The 22,497-nt window shown below is 47.0% G+C and overlaps 1 protein-coding gene across 6 annotated transcripts in view; it reads left to right on the top strand.

The window, feature by feature from the left end:
- The window catches only part of DOCK2 (dedicator of cytokinesis 2), a 409,502-nt gene that overhangs the window by 379,692 nt on the left and 7,313 nt on the right, over positions 1 to 22,497 (top strand). For 3 of the 6 annotated variants that reach the window (XM_032337047.1, XM_032337048.1, XM_032337049.1), the window contains 7 exons: positions 751 to 855; positions 2,873 to 3,014; positions 7,513 to 7,594; positions 8,771 to 8,855; positions 9,655 to 9,741; positions 15,574 to 15,750; positions 17,131 to 17,214. In XM_032337047.1, coding sequence (XP_032192938.1) covers positions 751 to 855; positions 2,873 to 3,014; positions 7,513 to 7,594; positions 8,771 to 8,855; positions 9,655 to 9,741; positions 15,574 to 15,750; positions 17,131 to 17,214 — 762 coding nt within the window. Of the gene's footprint in view, positions 1 to 750; positions 856 to 2,872; positions 3,015 to 7,512; positions 7,595 to 8,770; positions 8,856 to 9,654; positions 9,742 to 11,003; positions 11,204 to 11,757; positions 11,922 to 15,573; positions 15,751 to 17,130; positions 17,215 to 22,497 lie in introns of those variants that run through there. The other 3 variants (XM_032337052.1, XM_032337050.1, XM_032337053.1) reach the window with 3 other exon arrangements.

Below are 22,497 nucleotides of genomic sequence, written 5' to 3'. Positions count from 1 at the left end.
GCTTATGTGTGTGCACATGGCACACATGTGATCTCACGTATGCACACACATGGTACAGATTCATGTGCCTGCTGATGTACGTGCACATCTGCGCTCTGAGGCTCTGCTGCACAGGCTTGTGTCCACGCACATTTATCTCCATTGTGTCAAATGTAAGAAGCCATCGGCGTGAGATGTGGTATTCTTTTCATGTACCCTGTCATGATATCTGTCTAGCTAATAGCAATTGTAAGATGCTAGTAGATGTAAAGTAAGATGTAAACTGTTTTCAGAGATGTTAACATATGAAAACACACACCTCTCAGAACTGATGAAATACGTGAAGTGTGCACACACAGGAAGTCATCTATATTCAGGCATATTTGTGCATCTGTAGAGCCTCATAAACACATGCCTGGTATGCCTGGGAGGGGCAGCAGTGTGGCGAGGGGACTCTGGACAGATGGCTGGATTCAGCCCCACACTTACTCGCTGTATTAGGAGACACCATTTCTTTCTCTGCAAAACAGATACGATACTTGGGAATTGTTACAAGGATGATGCAAGTAAACAAGCTAGTATTCAATACGGAACTTGGTATAGGGTAAATACAGCTATTGCTGTGATGTTTATAGACATATCCATGGACATGCAAACATGTGCACTGGGCATCTTGGTATAATGGTCATGTCTCAAGTGTGGTCTCTCTGAACTGAATGTGCCTTTGGTGTGCATCTATGCTGTTATAAGTTATGAGTTTTCTCCTTCCAGATCCAGCAGGCAAAATTCTATGAAAACATCATGAAAATCCTCAGGCCCAAGCCAGACTACTTTGCCGTTGGATACTACGGCCAGGGGTTTCCCTCCTTTCTGCGGGTGAGTGTGCTGGTGACAGAGACCCAGGCCAGAGGTCTGTAGCCTCTCAGTTGTCACTTTGTGCTTTGAGGATCTACTTATCCTCAAACTCTGTGCTCTCCAGATTCCGAGTGCTGCCCTTCCCCCAGCACACGCCCAGTCCCTTCCATCATCACCATTCTCAGGCACGCCATGTTTCTCTAGATGTGCAGCAATCAGAGCTGCCCCATGAGGTAGTAGCTCGCTGCCCCTTGAGTGAGGCGTTCAAAGAGAGCCGGAGGACCTCTGCTACCCAGTAGGCAAGGCAGAGCACGCATTCTCAGACCCTTTGGGCTCAGGAATCTCTTTTCTATCTGAAAAATTATTGAAGTTTTCCATGAACTTTATATTTAAAGATTCTCTACATTTACCATATCCAAAATTAAAACTAAGAAAATTTTAAAATATTTATCCATGTATTTAAAAATAATCAATCAAGTTATGTTAACATAACTTGTCTTTATGAAAAATAGTGTGCATTTTCCCATAAAAATGTATGCAAACAGTAAGATTGTTTCATATTTCTGCAAATCTCTTTAATGTTTAGATTAAGAGAGAACAACTAGGTTCTTATACCTGCGTCTGCATTCAGTCTGTCATGATAATACACATCATGCAGGCTCTGGAAAATTCTACTGTACATCTGAAAGAATCAGAGTGAAAAAGGCAAATATCAGCTGACCATTGTTATGAAGAGTGTTCCTTGGTCTTATGAGGTCCCAAAAGGTTCCCAGAGACCCTCAGATGTTTCTGGAACATACTTTCTGAACCAGTGCTCTTATGGATTATTCACTGATCATGTAGAGAGTTGGACTAGGTCAGCTATAGGCTTCCTTCCTATAGCACACCTTCCAGTGAGCCTATGGTTCAATTCTGAGGTCAAGGAGATACAAAAGAAACAGTAAATCTGATCTTTGACCTTACTTGATTTACGGTCCGGTCCAGGACATAAGTCTCTCACTGTTACCAGTCAATGTGGGAATCAGAGTGGGCTCAGGGGAGGGAGCACCATAGCCTGCAGAAGAGGTAAGACATTCCTCGATGGAACAGAGGTGGCTTCCCAAACCTGCTTGTTCATCAGAATGCCCTGGGGATCCCACTCCCATAGATCCCATTTCAGTAGGTGTGGAGCAAGGTCTGGGGAGCTGAACATCTAGAAGTTTCTGAGGCCCATCTGTCAGTCCCTCAGATTTGATAGCACTGATAATGCAGAGGTGACAGATGAGGGCTTGGACCGAAGAACTTCCGGACCATTAGAGGTGGCACAGATGGTACAGATACAGTCTAGAACGGGGTTTCTCAACTTCAGGACTAGCGACATTTTAGACCAGGTTATTCTTCATTATGGAGGTTGTCCTCTGCATTGAGGGACATGTAGTAGCATCCTGGGTCTCTACCCACATAGTTCTGGTAGCTCTCCCTTCCCCAAGTTGTGATGACCAAAAATATTTCCAGAATATTTCCAAAATATTTCCAGAATTGCCAGGATCCCTTAGGAGGTGAAATTACCCCCAATTTGAAAACTACTGATTTAGAGGAGGCTAACACAGTCAAAGAAGAATAAAGAGTGTATTTCTGTGGATCTAGAACCAGGAGCCATGAGATGAAAGACCCGAATGCTGGGACCTTCCACCCAGCAGGCCCAACCCACATGGCCCATGAAAGGCAGGAGGGACGTTTTGTGGTCATGTAATCAGAAGAGCAGGTATGACACATCGAAAGGAGAGTGAGGAATAATTCTGAAAACTGTCCATAAGACAATCTGAAGAAGTTCCCAGCACCCATGATCCCCTCTCCTTTAAGAATCAAACTTTTGAAAGAAATGGTATGCCTAGGTCAGTGAAATGAGCTTCTTGCTGTAGTGGGGAAGCAGAAAGGAGAGAGATCTACAGGAAGTCATCATAGATCTGTGCTCATGTCACAAGCCTCCGAGCTTTGCTTGCATCACGTTCTCCAAGCCTGGGCCCTGAGATCTCTGTTGCATGTCCTTTCTCTGCAGAACAAAGTATTCATCTACCGAGGGAAGGAGTATGAGCGGAGAGAAGATTTCCAGATGCAGCTGATGAGCCAGTTCCCCAATGCAGAGAAGATGAACACAACCTCTGCCCCTGGGGATGACGTCAAGAATGCCCCAGGCCAGTGTATCCTTGGAGAATGGCCCAACCAGGGTCCAGGCAGAGGCAGCTCTGCTGGGACTTTAGCCCACAGAGCCCCACCTTGGAGCTTAGAGCTGCTGCCAGAATCATGGTAGTGGTGCCAATTTTAGTGTCCAACGTGGGATCCAAAGAATCCATCTCGGGAAACTCTAAATGTTGCATTCATTGACCAATTCACTCATTCAATCATTCTCATAATGAATACAATCAGGCCCTTCCTCTGTGCCAGTCATTGTGCAGGGTGCTGACGATCACACTCACAAAATGATCCTACCTTCAGGAAGCTTATAGTCTAGCAAGTAAAAGAGACACCAAACAACTAATTGTACCATTAACTGTGTTTATACAAATGGGATTAATGCCAAGAGGAGGCCATGCAGGATACTGTGACCCGGAGGACAGAGATGGCTTCCTCGAGGAGGATAATGTTGAACGTTAGCAACCAACCAAAGGCTGGTGGGAGGCAGGGAGAATGGCCCAGACAGAGGAAAGGACTCTCATGTGCCCAGGCCTCAAGTCAGAAGGAGCACAGCGGGTTCCAAGAACTGAAGTATTGTCACATTGCTCTTAATATAAGATCAAAACTCCTGGGTGAGGCCAGTAGGCTGTCCACCGTGTGACCCTCTGACTCCTGCCTGCCTCTCCAATGTCATTGCCCCCTCCCTGTGATTCTGTCTCCCTCTCATGCCCCTCTGACCACAGTGGCCTCATTTCTGTTGCCTTAACACACCTAGCCGGTTCCCCCTGGGCCTGTGCATCTTCTGTTCCCTCTGCAAGCCATGCCCTTCCCCTAGCTCCTTTCTCACCCATCAGACCCTAAGTTGGTGTCATCTCCTGTAAGAGCCTCTCCTACTCACTTATGTAAAGTGGCCTTTTCTGAACTCTTCATGAGCCTCGTATCTCAAACCTTGTTTACTTCCTTTAGAGAACTGATCTCACTGTGTTATTTCTTGTGCTTTTTAAAGGTTAACATAAGCTAGACTGCAAGCTCTGGGAGGGCAGAGGCCTGCACTGCCTTGTTCACGGCAGTACCCCCTCCCCCAGCCTGCCGCGGTGCACAAAGCTGACACTGAGAAATGCCTTGTGATTAATACAAAGACAAGGGGAATAAGAGAGAAAGCAAAGAGAGATAGACAAATAGAGACAAGAAGGAAGAAAGGACACAGGGAGGGAGCCAGCTCATTGGAGTCCGCAGAGGAGGGCACAGGAAACACGAGATAATGCCAGTGAGGTTAGGTAGGCAGTGGTGTTCATAGGGCCTGGAGGTGACACGGAGCAGGAGACAGGACTCCCGGGGGCAGAGAGCGTATGAACCCAAGGATCAGGCAGACAGCTGAGTGGAGAGGCGCTCACCCACACTAGCTCCCTGCACTGCACCCCGTAGCAAAAATTAAGTTACAGCCTTTAAAATGGAGTTGACAAGTCGCATGGCTGGTCTGCTAAGTCTGCCAAACCTTAATCCAAATATTTTTCCCTTGGGTGATAAATATGCATCTGTAACCTTTTCATTATGCTCACCTGCCCTTCATGCCTGCTCTGCCGCGGTATTTGCAAGAGGCAATGCAACTAGTCCTGGGGCTGCCTGGTTACAAATGTAGTTTTGGTTAGAGCGGAGATAGATTAGTACTGAGGCCCTTCTTCAGTGGACTTGTGGTGTGGACTAGCTCTGCGGTCTTGTAGTTTGGGGTGAAGGGAGAGCATGTGTTACTGGGCCATTTCATCATCTGGGGGACTGATTCAGTGCCAGGAATCAGGTGGAAAAGGATAAAGGGCTGACATTCGCTAAATGTCCTCTTCATGCCATGCATGAGAATGAACGCTTTGTAAACATTATTTCCTTAACACCCATAAAACTCTTTAAGATGGGTATTATTTTTGTCCTAGTTCATAAAGAAGGAATGTGTAGGGCAGAGAGTAAAGTAATTTTCCTAGGGGCACAAACCTAGTTAGTGATGGAGATGAGATCTGAACTCCAGGATCTATTTCCAAGTCTGTATTCTTCTTATAATGCCATCACTTTCATCAAGATTCACAAAGAGAATATTCTTTATTAACTGTTCACCACGTACCGGGCATTTTTCATGCATTGTTTCATTTTATCCTGAAAGCAATCCTGTGAGTTGGGGAGTATGACTCTGTATTTTGCAAATAAGAAAACCAAGGCTCAAAAAAATGTAAGCAGCTTGCACAAGGTCCTGGGAACCAATAGAGCTAGGATTTGAACTCATGTCTGCCTATTGCCAAAATCTGAGCCCTTATTGCTCTGCTCTCCTACCTTCTCTAGTAGAGCTGACAAGCAGCTTAGAAGGGTGACATCTCTCATGTCTTCTCATTTAAGTATCAAGTAGGGGAAGATATCTACAGCAAAGGTCTCTTCGTCTCCTATCTCCCATCTTCTGCCTGTCCAGAACTTGGGGTCACAGTTCCATGCATAGATTCAATATGTAGTGAGACAGTCTAGCCATGTGTCCTCCTGAACGTGATTTGAGGGCTCCATTGTCCCTAGCTTCCCCAGGACAGGTTTGGGTTCTCCTCTTGGGCCAAGGCCAATTGCTAATATCAGTAAATATGACCTAGAGCCTTCTCTACAGCAAGGGTTAGCAAACTTCTATGTCAAGGACCAGATAGGAAATATTTTAGACTTTGTGGCTGTGTGACCTCTATGTCATAACTACTCAACTCTGTTGTTGTAGTGAGAGAGCAGCCAGAGATAATATATAAATGAGTTAGAGTGGAAACCAAAGTGGTTTCCTTCTCAGAGAAGGCTGTTGGCTATATGGCTTGAGAAAGAAAATAGTTTTCCTGAATATTGCAGAAATCCTTCCAGTGAGGTTTGGCATTGGGTTCTCTCTCTCTCTCCTCTCCACCCCCTTCTCTCTCTCTCTTTCTCTCTGAGGGACTCCCATTTAATTCTCCAGAGGTAAAACAATTAAATCCCCAGCATATTAGTATGGACTGAGTTTATCAGAGGGGAACAATTGAATTTAACTTGGAATTATATTTTAGCCATTTCTTCCATGTGAAAGGATCATAGCCTCTGCCATCAGAAAGCTCACAGTGTGGTGGGGAGGGCTTGGGAGGAGAAGAAGACAGGGAGCTAGAGAGATAAGAGTCCTAAGTACAGACAAATGCTGTGAAGAGTCGAAGGCAGGAAGGGACACCTGACTGGGGGTAAACTGAGAGCACACAGAGCCTGTCATAGTTCACATTTGCCTCAAGGGCTCAAAGGGAGAGGGGGTGATGTGAGAAAATATTTCAAGCAAAGGGCATAGAAGAATCTTTTGGGTAACCGGAGATAATGGTGGGACATGTGTTGGGATCATATTAGAGTATGATGTATTTGAATGCCAGTAAGAAGAGTTTGTGATTTATTAGTTGGCAGAAATTTGAGGTTCAGGAGAGGTTTTCTGGAGTTCTGGTGGTCACTGGGATGCGTGTATCCAAGTACACTCATCCCACTTGTACACTCATGCCGACTTACAAGAGTACTTGGATACCTGAGGAAGAGAGATGAGTAAAGGAGACACGGAAGGCAGAGGAAGGGAAGCAGGAGCCAGGGAAGAGGACCAGTGATGACTGGGTTTGTTTATTTGGATTGCTCTGTTATCAGCTGAAATGAATAAAGGTCTAGAATAGGCAGATAAAGCTCTCACCGCCTGTGCCTGTGTCAGGCATCACTAATCAATCATAGAACTGTTTCCCACTGAGCCTGGACACAGGCTTATAATCCTGCCACAGGCAGTTACTTTCAAGCTTTCAGACTTGGAATGCAAAATGATATCTATTTGCATGCTCTAAAGCAGTGTTTCCCAAGCTTAAGGATGCATATGTACCACCTGAAGATCTTAAGAAACTTCTCTGATTCAGTAGGTCTGAGGACAGGCTTGGGATTCACCATCTCTAATGAGCCTCCAGGTGATAGGGTACCACTGGGAAAGGACCACACTGGAGTCTGGAGTGAAAGAACCCCAAGCCGGGGCGTTAACAGATCAAATACAAATCTCTGTCCTCTTCTCACAAGCTGTGCGACCTTCAACAACTAGGCTGGCTTCTTTGACTTTGATGTCCTCATCTAGGAAAGGGGATGACTTACATGAATAACACTGCTCAGTGGAATTGGCGAGAAGCAAGGAGACCATGGGGAGATGTGTTCTGCAGCTCATTGAGAACTACACATTCATTAGATGATATTTCCATCAATATAGAAATAGTGATGATGATGATTAAGGACCACCAACCAACTGTTAGCAGGGGCTGAGCCCTGGGATAAAGTTGCAAATGATAAGCAGTTCTGTTAAGGACCAGAGTGACTACTAACTTGTCATTAGGACTTAGTTGGCAGCCAGCAACCTGAGGTCAGTCAATCAATCAAACCTGGCCTCAGAAGGGCTGTCCTGGCAGGTCTCGCCTGGGACCTGCTATATCTGGAACTGTCCCTGCGGTCGACAACATGGTATGTGAGCCTTAACTGCAGGAATCCCAGACATCCAGTGTTTCACTGTCCAGCCGGTCTTGGATGAACACCCGAGGTTCAAGAATAAGCCAGTGCCTGACCAGATAATAAAGTAAGACCCCAGTTCCCTGGAAGGAGGGATGGGGAAGAAAATGCCATGGGGCTGCCAAGCCAAGCGAGTGGCAAGATAGGCCCTGGTGCCCTTCCAGTTCTTCCTCTGGGTTAGCCAGAGAAAGATTCTTTCCTCTTGGGGAAAGAATCACCTGCCCCCCATTAGCCATCTGGGCTCTGCCCTTGAAAATGCTGAAGCCAGAGATGGGAGGAACGAGGCACAGCAAATCCTCAGGAAGCAGCAATGACATGCACTGAGCTGGAGATGACAGAGCGGTCGGTTCCAAGGAGTCCCTAGCCAGACTATGGGCTGGGCAGGTGACAGACATTGTGGGGACAGAGGGACAGTGCTCATCCTGAGCACGTTCTTCCAATGGGACATCTCAGCATTTGTTGAGGTTGTGCAGTGACAGCGGTGTGGTCTGATTAGGATAAATGGGCTTTAGAGGAAGCAGCTTGAAGGCGGGTCTTCGTCTGTTCAGAACCACATCACAAGGTCAGAGATAAGGCCTTGAGGCAGGAGGTCTGTGGGGCACCCCCTTCTGAGCTGCCCAGTTTACCCGCCTCAGACCCAGGTTCCCGGTAGAGCTCGCAGAGGACAGTGGGAAGCAGGAGGACTTTGTGAGAAGAAGGGCCAGTCCCTTCCGGGAGAGGCAGCCTGCCCCAGTGCAGGAAGCTGAGCAGGTCTAGCTCAACTGGGGTCTGAGCCTCCGCTCATCCTTCAGAAAGATGCTGTGGGCAAGGATAGCAACTATACAGCTAGCACCATGCCCTGCAGGCCCCAGTGTGAGAGTCTCCCTAGAGATCCAGGAAGAGTAGCTGGAGCAGTGCTTGGGACACCTAGGGAAATCCTTAGAAGATACTCCTGGGACATGAGGCTAGGACCTTAGGCATATCTAGGTCCTTCGTTGAGGTCACAGGTGTGCATTAATGCTAGAATTCCAACCTCTTGGGTACCCTAAGGGGTATTGTGTTCTCATAGGACATAAGACTAGTCTAGCTGGTCTAGCTTCTAAATCATTTTGCAAGGAGCACCTGACTTTAAATGCTACAACAAGGGTATGGCCAACCTGAAGTTTGCTGTAATGAGCCTCCCTGGACAGCACCAGGTCAGCCCAGGTTTGGTGTCAGCAGCTTGGCATGCTACCAGTAGCTTCTACCTCTTCCTACCTTGCAGCTTTTATAAATCCAACTATGTGCAAAAGTTCCACTACTCCCGGCCTGTACGCAAAGGGACCGTCGACCCTGAGAATGAATTTGCCGTGAGTATCTCCCCTCCCCTTCAGCAGCCTTGATCATTACCCCCACGGTGACCTTTACCAACCAGAACAGGCACCTGCCAATGTCAGAATGGGAGGGCATTTGATCCAAAGCAGTAAGAAATAAAACTAACATCTATTGATATGGTGACACCCATTCTCCAGTCTTTTACATTGGGTTTGTTTTCATTTCTTGGAACTTAGTTTCAAGTCCAGGCCTCGTGTGAGATGCACTTCTCAACCACAGGGCATTCAGGCATTTGCAGAACATAGGATACCTCAGGCTAAGCAGGGGTGTTGATGAAGTCAAACCTTCCAAGAAATAGTAATAAGCCACAGCGATCTCAGTCCCCAGCATCTCCTGTGTGCTTCCCAGCTAGGATCTGTCTTTTGTTCCCAAGGCTGGCATGAGGAAGGGCTCTAAGTTTCCCTCAGCTCTTCGCCTTAGACTGTGATTCTGCCTATTTTGGGAATCACTGGTCCTTTAAGAATATAGCACTGTGAACCCTCCCCCCAGGAAATACAGGTCGATGCATTCAATATTGCTTAAAAATCCTGACAATTCAGAGACCCAGACTAAAGTTTACCAAGCCTAAATCCAGAGACAACTTTAACTTCACATTGGGAAAGAATTCTTAAGGGTAATTTGGGAGTAGATTTCTGAGTCCTGCAACATTCATCTGGACTCTAGGCAGAAGAGAGGTTTGGGGGCCTGGCTGGGTTCTTGCCAAACTTCTCTGATGGCCAGTTTTCATGAAGTGTGTTGCTTTCCTGTCCTTGCCACGCCCTGCCTATGGGACAGTCGATGTGGATCGAGAGAACCTCCTTCATAACTGCCTACAAGCTTCCGGGGATCCTGCGCTGGTTTGAGGTGGTGCATATGTCCCAGGTAAGTCTCCAGGCCTTCCGGGAGTAGCCCCCCTTTAAACTATAAGAAGGTGACAAGCTTTTGTTCAAAGCCTAGAATTCTAATGCAGGATGGGACCTGTGGTACCATCTAGATCACCCGCTTTCAGATTTCTCGCATAAGCATCAGACCAGTTACCTCCCCACCCGCCGCCCCGCAAATGAAACTTACACGGAACCTGATAATGGGAGCGTCTGTGGTTGGGTGCAGAGGGGAGGCGGGGGGCTTGGAACGCCACCACTCAGTCATACCCTCATCTCTTCCTCTCTCAGCAGCACCTTGGGGATCCTCGGCAGAACCCCACTGTGAACCCATTTTATAGTTGGATAAAATGAGGCTCAGACAGAGGAAATCCCACAGAGGCAAAGTTTTGGCTAGACTGCAATTGTTTGAACTCCCCGTGGGGAGAGAGCATGTTTTTTGCTTCTCAACACACTTCAGAGCTCCCATGTCTTTAAACAGCTAAGGATCTTGCAGATCCCAGGATACAAAAGAAACGGCCAGGGTGGTTGTGAGGAAACTTGAAATGTGGGGACATACTCAGGGTGTCATTCTATTATTCACTTAATAAATATTTAATGAGTACCCAATCTCAAGCACCTAGAGATTTTCCAGTGGAGCTTACATTCTAGTGGGGAAGACATACTGAAAAGTCAAAGTAAGTAGAATAATGTCATGGTGATAACCAAGATGGGGAAAAATAAAAGAAAGGGGCTGCTGGAGTGCTGCTGTGTTAAATGGGGTGGCCAGAGAAGGCCTTGTGGAAGGGAACTATGGTCCACACAGATACTACAGATCCCAGGGCATTTTAGTAGTGGGACCAGCAAAGGCGCAGGCCCTGGGGACAGAACATGCTTGTGTCCGATTCAGGGCAAGTGAGGCTGAGTAGTAGGAGCCTGACACCAGATCCTATAGGACCTCGTCGGCCGCCATGAGGATTTTATAGCTTTTCCACTAATGACCTGGAGCCTTGAGCAGAGAAGGGACAAGATCTGGCTGGCATTGCCAAGTTACTGTAGTATCAGCTTGAGACCATTTCACTCTAGCCCCTTTGTCCCCCAGCGGCTTGATGGCCCTCCGATCTCCTTTTCACAGCCTTGGCCTAGATCTTTGGGAAAATATCATAATGATGACGACATCAACAAACTCTTGCCAAGCATGTGCTAAGCTGATCACAGGCGTGACCTCATTTAATCCCCTCCACAGTACAACAAAGTAGATATTCTTATTCTCCCATTTCACAGATGAGGAAATCAACGTACCATGTGAGTTTGTGGGTTATTTAAGCTTTAGTGAAAGAAGTAGGATTTGATTTTCACCTCCTATCTCAGACATCTGGACCAAGTTCACTCACTGCTTCCGGAAAGTGTCCCCAACCCATCCTGACATCAGCAGTACCCTGCGAAGGAAAAACTGTTCATGCTCTTCATTTGGGGACACATTGGTAAATGATAAGCTTCGACAGGTGTCCCAGGCAGGGTATCAAAGGCTTTACAGCCTCTTCACAAAATCCCGTGACACATATGCTTTTACTATTCCCATTTTTGAGGTGAGGAATCAGAAACTTTCTGCTGGTACGTAGCCTCCACCGTTGGCTCTGGCTGTGCCTTATCCCATGGTGGAACTCTGCTCCAGCTAGGGTGTGGGCAGGCTGAGGGAATCCCGCGGTACTCCCTGTTGTCCCACCACCTGCCAACCCCTCTGGGGTGTTTCTCCTCAAAGCACCCATCACCCCCTAATGGACGACATAATTTGCCTATAGGCTTTAGATATTTTTAATAGCTACAATTTTAAACACATAACATATTAGGATATCAGTTCCAGGAAGAGAGATTTTTGTCTATTTTGTTCCCTACCCTATCTCTGAGTGCAAAAATTAGTCTCGGGCACATAATTGGTGCTCAAGATTATTTGTTAGGTAAAGCCATCAACCCATCCCTCAGTGAATCAGCAGAAATCCTTAATATCTGAGCTGGATATCTTGTTTTGTGAACTCAGGAGTGTGAAGTTAGGAAAGAGCGAACCTGTTGTTTTGCTTCATTTATCCGGATGCCTTCCGAGAGAAGGGGTTTGAAAAACGTCCAAAAAGTTGATCGGAGTGAACTACCTCTAATAGCCACCCTCAGTTGAGTTCCCAAGAACTTCAGGATGTCTCAGACATGAAAGTTTCATGCCTGCAGAGTGAGTTCATTTCTAAAAACCTGTTTCTGTCCTACATAAATTGGTAATCTTGTCGGTTGTTTCTTGCACGAATTATCATGACTACAGCACTGTTTATTCAGAACTGTGTTTTCCAATAGAATTCCAATGTCAGTTCTGTGGATTGAGGTTTCTTTCCTTGTTTGTGGCCCTGGGAACATGCAGTCTTTACAAAGGGCTCGGAGACCCCTTTCAGCTGGGATATTAACAAGCTGTATTTGTTGGACAAACACTGTATATCTCTGAGCCTTAGCTTTCGTTACCTGTAAGACAGAGATTGAAAAACTATGGAATTTCAGAGCTGAAAGGCACTGTAGAGGTCATTTTGTCCAAGAGGCTATAAATTCAAAAACCTTCCTAACCTGGGAAGATACCGTAAATATGTGAAACCATGGCATTAAGACAGAAGGGCGTGGCCTAAGCTGTGGCACGCTCCCTCTGGTTGAACTACGTCTTAAAAACAGGAGAACTTGTGTCTGGGCTGAATGAGAGGCCCAGTTTGACCTCTGGGTCTCCAGTGTGCAAACCCACACCTGTTTCTTGTCCAGTCCCGTTACTGGCTTATAAAGACTCTGAAGCCCAGAGTGGGACCTGAATTGTTCAAGTGATCAGGTAGGGGTAAATTGTAATAAAAACTTAGCCTGTCTTGTGCAGTTCATGGGATTCGTAAGAAGATTTAGGAGGGTTATAGGAGGGAAAGACCTGGGCCGCCTGGGTGGCTCAGTCGGTTAAGCGACTGCCTTCAGCTCAGGTCATGATCCCAGGGTCCTGGGATTGAGCCCCGCATTGGGCTCCCTGCTTGGCATGAAGCCTGCTTCTCCCTCTCCCATTCCCCTGCTTGTGTTCCCTCTCTCGCTGTGTCTCCCTCTGTCAAATAAATAAATAAAATCTTAAAAAAAAAAAGGGGGACACGCCCTTGAAGAATATGAAATGCCACTTGATTGCAAGGGATCGTGTCACTTCATCTTTGAGCCGACGTTTCCCCCCTTAAAAATGTTCCCAGAGGATTTGCTCCCTGATAATTTAGTTTCCCCTCACAGCGCCTTGGGCAAGCATTATATACTTGTACTGCTTAAAAAGAAACTGAGATTGAGGTTAGAAAAGGGGCTGAAGATTCGAGGACTTGAATAAGTCCTAAGGACCAATAATAAGGCAAGTTTGGTAGCAGAGTGGACCAGCTGTGGTCAGGAAGCTCCCTTTAGCATCAGGAACCCATTCCCTCCAGCTCTGCAGCCAACCTTCCTGGGGCAAAGGACCCCGGCTGTCCAGAGAACAAAAGAAGAGCTCCCGTTGTGGTGTAAGCCCAGCATGGGCTGGCACCTTGGAGGCAATCAGTAAATGGAGCCGGCCCCATTAGCATGATGATTGCTTTTATTCCTGTTATCAGCCCCTGACATCCAGGCCTCCCACCAAATGCAGAACCCCCATAACTCTGCTGAGATCTATATACTCAGGCGTAGGTGAGAAACCAAAAGAATTTTCCTTTTCATTCTCTGTTCCTGATGGCTATAATGAGGTTAAAGACTTAGAGATTCAAAAATAGCTTCAGAAATGAGGGGAAAAGCCAATCAATAGGACTTTCCATTTTTAATAACTCTCCTTAAAGCCTGCATGTTTCAGACATGCCAGGCTATTGTTGAAATCCAGGTGTGGTGCTGGGCTCGATCCACGTGGTGGTGATAGATTTTCCTTGGAACTCAGTCTAGACCTCGGCTTTGTAAAGTCCCTGCGGGGATGGTTCTGTGCGCTTGCCAGAAATGGGACCATGGGTTGTAGCTTGTGGCCTAAGGACTGCAGCCCCCACCAGCCAGAGCAGGCTTCCCCGGGAGTTCATTTCCCTCTTTGTGCACGTGCCTGTGTGTGTACGAGCACATGTGTGTGCATGTTTGCGTGCGTTTGTGTGAATGCGGCAGGGGGCAGAAGGAAACAGAGGTCGAGTCTACTCCTTGGGGCCTTCGTACTGCAGAGAGCGGCCATCCTCAAAAGTGTCCAGAAACAAGGACTCAGCAGGGAGCCTGCTTCCCCCTCCCCCTCTCTGCCTGCCTCTCTGCCTACTTGTGATCTCTCTTTCTGTCAAAAAAATAAATAAAATCTTAAAAAAAAAAAAGAGAGAGAGAGAGAGATGACCAAGAGCATGGCTGGGGAGGCTGGTCTGTCCTTCTCACAGTGATGGTTATAACAATTAGCAGGTACCAACTTTTAAAGCACTCTGCTGTGAGTCGAGTGTCATTTTATCTCAAACAATCTTTGCTACATACCCAGTGAGACAGGCACGGTATCACCATCATGTCACTGATGATACAGTGTAGGGTTCCTACTTCCAAGAAGTCTTCCCCAGTTACTCGAGCCTTCTCTCCAGCCTCTACTGGGCCCTGCCAGCAAGACTTACCTTCTTAAGGACAACTGCTGGCCTCTGTCCTCACATCTACAAGAATTAGTAACAGTGGCTCCCAGCCTTTTTCTGAAGCAGGTTTTCTTATCCTCTGTCCTTGTTTTCCTAGAGTCAACAGAGGCTCAGAAGGGTTAGAAAACTTGCCCAAGTTTACACAGCTAGAAAAAAATAGCAGAGCTGAGATTTATATTGTTTTGATTTGTTCAGTTTAAGGGTCCACAGACCCTGGCTTGTGAGCTGCACCCCACTTACACCTGTTTGGGTAAATAGTTCTATTGTAACAAGTAGGCTCATTCACTCACAGGCTGCCTGTTGCCCCTTTCTCCCTGCAATAGCAGGTTGTGTCCTTGGCTCAGAGCCTAAAATATTTACCGTCTGGCCCTTCCATGGAAAAAGCGTGCAGATCCCTGGCTTTGTTTTGTGTTCCGGGTCCCATCTTTTGAAAACCACACTGTTTTGCCAGTTCCCATTTTATGGCACTCTGTTTATACTGCTTTCTGAAAGGTGTTGGAAAGGGGCTTCATTTGATCCTCTCAACTAAATTGAGTCCAGCTTGGAGCAGTGACATTTTATACAACAACCAACCTTAGGACCTACTATGGGCCTGGTGATCAGATCGCCAGATGCCCACACAGATCGTAATTCACACACAGTAGCTGCACAACAGGAGGGGCTGAATGGAGCATGTTTTGCCCAGGTAGTAAGAAGAGAAAACCCTGGGGCACCTGGGTGGCTCAGTTGTGGCTGAGTTGTTCGGCTCAGGTCCCAGGGTCCTGGGATTGAGCCCCACTTCGGGCTCCCTGCTCACCAGGATGCCTGCTTCTCCCTCTCCCACTCCCTGTGCTTGTGTTTCCTCTGTCTCTGTGCCTCTCTGTCAAATAAATAAATAAAAATCTAAGAAGGAAGGAAGGAAGGAAGGAAGGAAAGAGAAAACCCTCCTTGGAGCATACCCAGCCTCTGAAACCCCAGCAAGTGCCTGAGATTTTCTGCCTCTTACTCCCCAGGGAAATGCCGTTCTCAGTAAGCAGAAAGTTAGCCTGCCTTTCCCTAGACAGGAGACAGCCCCTAGAGCTCACTGATTATAACAAGAGCCTGTTACAGCCCCTTGGGGAGCATTGCCTCATTTGCATTCCAACCCCAGATGAAATTAATACCAATAATTATATCTGTTTTTAAAGCAACCTGCTAAGGCCCTTTCTTCCTGATGATCTCTTTTTCAACAGACCACAATTAGCCCTCTGGAGAACGCCATCGAAACCATGTCCACAGCCAACGAGAAGATTCTGATGATGATCAACCAGTACCAGAGTGATGAAAGCCTCCCCATTAACCCGCTCTCCATGCTCCTGAACGGGATCGTGGACCCCGCTGTCATGGGAGGGTTCGCCAAGTATGAGAAGGTGAGGGCTTCCACACACCAGCCACCCCCGCCCACGACCACCACCGTGGCCACAGAGCAGTGGCAGGAGGGCCCAAGGGGCAGATATAGCTGAAGGTCACTGCCTTATTATGGCTGGGTGTCCCCCGAAGGGACACTTCAGCTTGGTGGGACCTCAAACCCCTTCCCTCTCTCATCTCCTTCCCACCCTCAGTGCCCCATTCTGCTGAGGCAGGAAGGAGCAGGGGTCACCAGGATCCCCTATTCCAGAATCCTACTCCAGATCCCCTATACAGAAGTATAGGAGCCACACATCAAAGCACGCGCCACCTGTGTGACCCCCATGTCTTCCACAGTTGATCTAGATGACCTCTGCAAATGGAAAGAAATGAAACCCAGAATATGTGAACATATAGAAAGTCTAGGAGCTCAACTCCAAAATGGGAGTTATAATCTAGGCATCCAAGTTGTAAGGTCTCTCCAGAGATGCGCACACATTTTAGCCACAGATTTTATGTTGAGCCTCCTGATACCTGTGGCAAAAACAGAAAAGCCAATATGTAACACATTTTCCGCTGGGAAAATACCAGTTTCTCAGCAGAGGGACATAGCTTTTCCCAGCATTGAAGTAGAATAAAGAGACTTTATCTGGCTTTTACCTAGTCCATACATTAATGGCACAGAGGGGGAAAAAGGACTCCTCATTCTAATACATCTCATAATGGATTCCCCTTCTATCTTTTCTATGTCCTCCGCTGATATAAAACTAAGAATACAATGCAGTGGTATAATTTAGGGAGACTCATTTCAGTCACCCAAGCAGCCCTTCTACCTGCTCTTGGATATCCCATTAGTCATCATCAGGAAGGCTTTGTTCCGCCTTGAGGGGTGATAACACAAGTCTGTGTATGGGCATACACATCGAAGACCTTAGTCCAGAAGAGCTAGCAGCTGCCTGGGGCACACACAGTAAGGGAGGTGGTCGGGGGAGCTGGAGCATCCCAGCGGGGGATGCCTTCCTGAGTTCTTTTCCCTGGATCAATGCTCAGAAACTTGAAGGAGCATCAGAACCCCATGCAGGGCTTCTTCCTCCACTCCCCCCTCCCCCAAGAGGTTCTGATTCAGTAGGTCTGGGTGGCACCCAAGAATTTACATGTCTGACAAATTCCCAAGTGTTGCTGATGCATCTGCTCCCCGGAGACTTGGAGAACAGCTTCGCTGGGATTTGTGGCCCTTGTCCAGTGGGTTCTGATCTGAGCCTCCAGGAAGAAGAAACAAAGTCCGTGCCTACAGGGCCCTGCCCCATTCAAGTACACGTGTCCTTTCCCAGTAACAGAGAGGTTGCTTGTGGGGTTCACGCCACATGAACAGGAAACCCCAAATGCTTGCCTGTCGTCCCCAGGCCTTTTTTACAGAGGAGTACACAAGGGATCACCCAGAGGACCAGGAAAAACTGAGCCGCCTCAAGGACCTGATCGCGTGGCAGGTAAAGCATAGCTGGACTGGGGCTGGGTCACCCCGTCTCGGTCCTGTCCTCTCCCTGCTCGCTTCCCCTCTGCCGGCTAGTCTCAGGCTGACATGGCCTAGTGTAACCTCTTGTCCTGTCCCTTGGCTTTCTGCCCTTCTTCTGAATCCATATCTCCCGGGGCTGGGATTAGGGGCCCTGCACCCTGGGGTGCCGCACAGGTGCTGGGCTGGGCAGCCCTGCTCTGTTGCTTAGACAGCCCTATTGAATGCATGTGGAATTCAGAGAGGTGGCTTTCCCCAGTGGGACAGAAAGGAAAGCCAGGCCCCCTGCCTGGCACACACCAATCAGGTAACAGAAGATTTGGCCCCCACCCCCACCTCCTCAAGCTGGCCCAGTTTGTTGCAGATAAGGCTCGGATGGATTATCAGCTTTGGGAAAATAACTGAGGCCTTCACTTGGTGGGTTTTTGGTCAAAGAGCCGGCATTCCGCACCCCCGCAGAAGTCAAGCCAGAAAACTTGGACGGCTCTGCCCTTCCTACCACCTTGCTTGTCTTTGTCTTCCCTCCACCCCCCCTCTCCTGCCCCCCATCTTCCCTCCACGCTCTCCTCCCATCTCTGTCTTGCTGTGCATCGGTCCCTTCCTCCTTCTCTCTCACACCTTCCTTGCTTCTGCCCCTCCTCTCTCTTTTGCCTCCCTCTGCCCCTCACATCCTACTCTCTCCACTTCCCTCCTGCCTTCTCCCTGCTTGCTCTGGGTCCCTCTTCTGTGTTTTCTCTCCCTCCTTCCCTCTCCCTTTATTTATCTCTCCCCCTCTCTCCTACTCCCCAGAGAAGAAACAGTCCACCAGGTCCCCCCACCCCCAGAAGCCTTCAAAGGATGAGACTCCCTGTCCTTGGTCCTTGAACCTGAACCTGCTCTGCAGAGACCACTCAGCTCCCAGAACGCCAGGTGGGCCCCAGAGGGCAGGAGCTGGAAAGAGGCATGGAGCAGGGGGGCAGCAGTTTGCAGCTGCCTGTCCCCCCTCCCACCCTCCCTCCCTTCTTGCCAGTCACCATGCAAAGAAAAGCAAGCTATTGTGGTAGGGAGTTTTTGTTACTCTAGGGAAATCAGGGAATGAGAAGCATTGGGTGCAGCCTCTTTTCTTAAAATAAGGATTCCTAATTCAGGTCCTTCTCTGCCTCTGCCAATTTATGCAAAGCAAGGCTTTAAAAATGAAACAGCAAGTGCTGCACAGACACGGTTTCCTGAGTGCATTTTGTGTGTCTGGAATTTTCTCTCCCTTCTTACCTTGTGCCACCTGTGAAACACAAACTTCCCCAAGATCCCCAGCTTCCCGAGGTCATCATGCCTTTTAATACTCAAAGAATGATATTCCCCCTCACCTGGCAATCAGGAAGGCCTGGCTTTGATTGGGTCCCTTTCTCAGATATTTCTGGGATGCCCCAGGGAGGGCTAGCACACCACACACATTTGTTTGGTTGTTGGTGTCAATTCTCAATCAGTATCACTGTCCTGGGCCCCTCTACCGGCTCTTATCACCTGGTAATTCATCTTCCCTGTTGTGTCCATCACACCCAAAGCAGGAACCTCAGCCTCACAGCATAGCTAGTGCCAGGCTGTACCTTCTTAAAGAATTCTATCAGAGTTTTGGAGCTAATGGAGAGACATTAAAAAGAAGGGAGACTTTGAAAGTGTCTATTAGCTGTTACAGCTTTTAAGAGCAATTAACTTGGCTTCTTCAGACAGCGGCCCCTAGTGGTCACCTTCTCTGTAACACTTTCCTTACCTCTCCCACCCCGCCCCCAACAAGCCACCATGTTACAGAAGCCCACTCCTGACCTGGTAGCCACCCCTTCCCCAGTAAGGGGGCCGTGTTCCTCCCACTCAGAGTCCAGACCCCCTAACCATGGGCACTTAACACTCAGAAGATGGTACCCTGCCATGGTGAAGGCAGCCTTATAACTATATTACGTACAGTGAATTAGCTCTTCCTTCTATCCATTCATTCTTGTGCCTTGTATTTATTGAGATGCTACTGTGTGCCCAGCAACAGAAATAGTGCTGGACAAAATTAGGCCTGTTCCCTGACCTCTTAGAGCTTAATTCTAAATTGGATCTTAGCTTCACAAAGCCAGATACACTTTGGATTTTCTCAAAGCCTGAGAACTTTGGATTTCAAAGGGGAATCTCTTGCACCTAGTCTAGTAACACAACAAAGGCCAAAGCTTCCCAAGTACTTTTTTGTGTTCAAGATTGCACAGATCTCAAGATTGATTGTTTCTTAATTTTTTTCTTTGTAAAGATTTTTCTCTATATTTATCAGCATGGACAGATGTCTACAGTGAATTCATCTTTTAAACATGCTTTGAGATATTACATACAGAAAAGTACACATAGCAAAAATAGGCAGCATGTTGATTTATCACAAAGTGTACACCCATATGACCACCTACTGGATGAAGCAGAGCCCAGAAGCCCGCTTGTGTCTATAAGCCTCGCTTGTAGTGATTGTTAGTCTTCCCCAAGACTGACCACAGTCCTGCTTTCACAGTAATCATTTCCTTGCTCCTTTAAAAATGATTTTTGGGGCACCTGGGTGGCTCAATGGGTTGAAGCCTCTGCCTTCAGCTCAGGTCATGGTCTCAGGGTCCTGGGATGGAGCCTCGTGTTGGGTTCTCTGCTCAGTGGGGAGTCTGCTTCTCCCTCTCTCTCTGCCTGCCTCTCCGCCTACTTGTGATCTCTGTCTGTCAAATAAATAAATAAAATCTTTAAAAAATTTTTTTAAATAAAAATAGTTTTTAGCCACTTAACCACTCACTCATAAACACCAGAGTTTACTTTTGCTTATTTTTGGCCTGTAATACAAATGAAGTCATGCCGTATACATTCTTTGGGACTAACTTATTTGCTCAATGTTATGTTTGTAAAATTTACTCATCTTGTACATAGCTATCATTCCTCCATTTTCACTGATTTATAATATGGTCTGTACAGCTGGATCATGTGACGCTACCAAAACATATTTATTTCTTTTTCTACTGATGGAGATTTAGGTTGATTGTAGTTTGGGGCTATTACAAGGAATGCTGCTCTGAAAGTCTTTATAGATGTCTTTGGGGCACACATATGCATAATTTCTGACAGGTGTGTACCTAGGCACGGAGCTGATTATAGTATGGAGTATCTAGGTCTGGTAGATACCCCCGAACTTCAATCAGCACAGTTTAGTTTGGCCTGGTCTTGAATTTCATATAAGTGGTATTATACATATATATTACTATACAGTATGGACTATTGTGTGTCTGGCTTCTTTTGGTCAACACAATGCCTTTGAGATTCAACCAGGTTGTCACATATGTCAGAGGTCTATGTTTTTTTTTAATTTCCCTCATCCATTACATGAATGCACAACATACCAATAACATAACAATTTATTTATCCATTCCCTTGTTGGTGGACATTTGGGTTGCTCTCAGGTTTTGTGTAATATGAATACAATTGCAATGAACATTCTTGTTTATGTCTTTTGGTGAACATAACTACTCACTTCAGTATGTGTGTAGTACTGGAATTTCCAGGTCAGGCAGCTTTGGCCCTACTGGATGCAAAGAAACAGTTTTCCAAAGAATCAGCTTTGGCTTCCTCAATCCTCTCTGTTGTAAGTTTGTTTCTTTTGCTACCTACTCTCACATTTATTATGTCCTTCCTTTTACTCTTGTTGGATTTAATTTGCTGTCCTTTCACTAAAATTTTGAGATGGATGCCTAGATAATTGATTTCCTGTCTTTGTTAGTGTTGTAAACCCATTCTCCAACTATATCTATGCTATTAGTTTTTATATGTGGGATTTCTATTATTATTCCCCTTTTTTATATAAAATTTTTGTCTTATTTCATGGATGGAGGATCTTTTCTGTTTCTATATATTAATTAAACTTTTAAAAATACTGTTTTCTTAGGCGCTCTTTATCCTCCCTGTTTTTTCCAAGTTAGTTCATGAGTTCCTCCCTGCTACCCTTCTTCCCTTTTTTTTCTTTTCTCCTTTTTGCTTTGCTTCCTATCTGTTGGTTCTGATCTCTGTCTTTTATACTGGAGAACCTCCTTCAATATTTGGTGATCTTCACAGACAGAGGCATGAAAGACCTAAGTGAAACTCTGTGTACATGAATGGTGGCTTCGTCAGCTACATGGCATCACTATGTGATAACTGAGTGACCCACAGATGTCTGTATAATGAGTCATTCCCTTTCTCCAGCTACACACCTTTCAAACATAGGAAAGATAATCCTGGCAATAATGCTGCTAGAATCTGGGACCTGGGAGGTGAAGGGCTTCCATCAGTAGGCAGACTTCCCCTTCAACCCCCATGTCCAGTCTGGCTCCTCATCCCTGCCCCCATTGTGCCTGGGGCCTTCAAGCCCAGGGTTCCTTGTTCTAATTATTCTAGAGGATAAACTCCTTCTTCTAGGGGAAATGGGAAAATATAACCCTTGGCCATAGGGTGAAGTGACACAGACCTGGAGGTCTAACTGCTCCTGTCACAGAATTTCAAGTTATCCCTCTGTGTTCAGCTCCTCAAGTCACCCTGACTTTTCTGGGCTACCTGCTGCCTCCCATCACGAAGGCCCTCATGAGTCTCTAGAGGCAGATTGGCCTCTTCTTATCATTAACTCCCTCCTCGGCTCCGGGAGGTCACTCGCCGTCCTCCACCCACTGGACACGGTGAAGTTCAGATAAGATTTCGCTTTCTCATTCACCTTGTGCCTTCAGAGCTGCTCCCAAAGAAGGAGCCAGTAGTGGCCTTAAGGAAATGTTTATTTTCTTTTCCTCAAAATAATCTATATTCTTTGCACCCCTAGTTATGTCCCACTGGGGCCGCACTGTCAGCGTTCCTTCTAGTGGTGGCCACTGTGGCTCGGCTATTCTTGCTTCTCGCCACCATTGAGGCAGAATCCCACTGACCTCCTTTGTTGATGCGTGAGTTTAACTCCCTCACATCGGTCCCCTCATCTGCCCCCATCTTCCCAAGGCTTTTACATCACTTTGAAAATTCCTTATTGGCTAGTACCGTAGTGTATTAACACTTCCCTATCTTTTTCAACAGCCACATCAGGTATGCCCGGACCTCCCATGTTATAAGACGAAGCTGCGTCCCTCCTTTTCCTTGCGGCCCTTCTTTCCTTCTATCCGCTAGCTTCTGACATTCCTCCTTTCCCTTTGCATTGCCCAGAGCTTCTTGCGCAAACTTTGTGTGAGCATCACCAAGCTTCCTTCCCGCTCGCCCACACTCTGCCCCTCAG

This window comes from Mustela erminea, chromosome 3 (genome assembly GCF_009829155.1).
Source record: "Mustela erminea isolate mMusErm1 chromosome 3, mMusErm1.Pri, whole genome shotgun sequence".
NCBI lineage: Eukaryota > Metazoa > Chordata > Mammalia > Carnivora > Mustelidae > Mustela > Mustela erminea.
The sequence above is the reverse complement of the archived record's forward strand: the minus strand, read 5'-3'. Positions and strand labels throughout refer to the sequence as shown.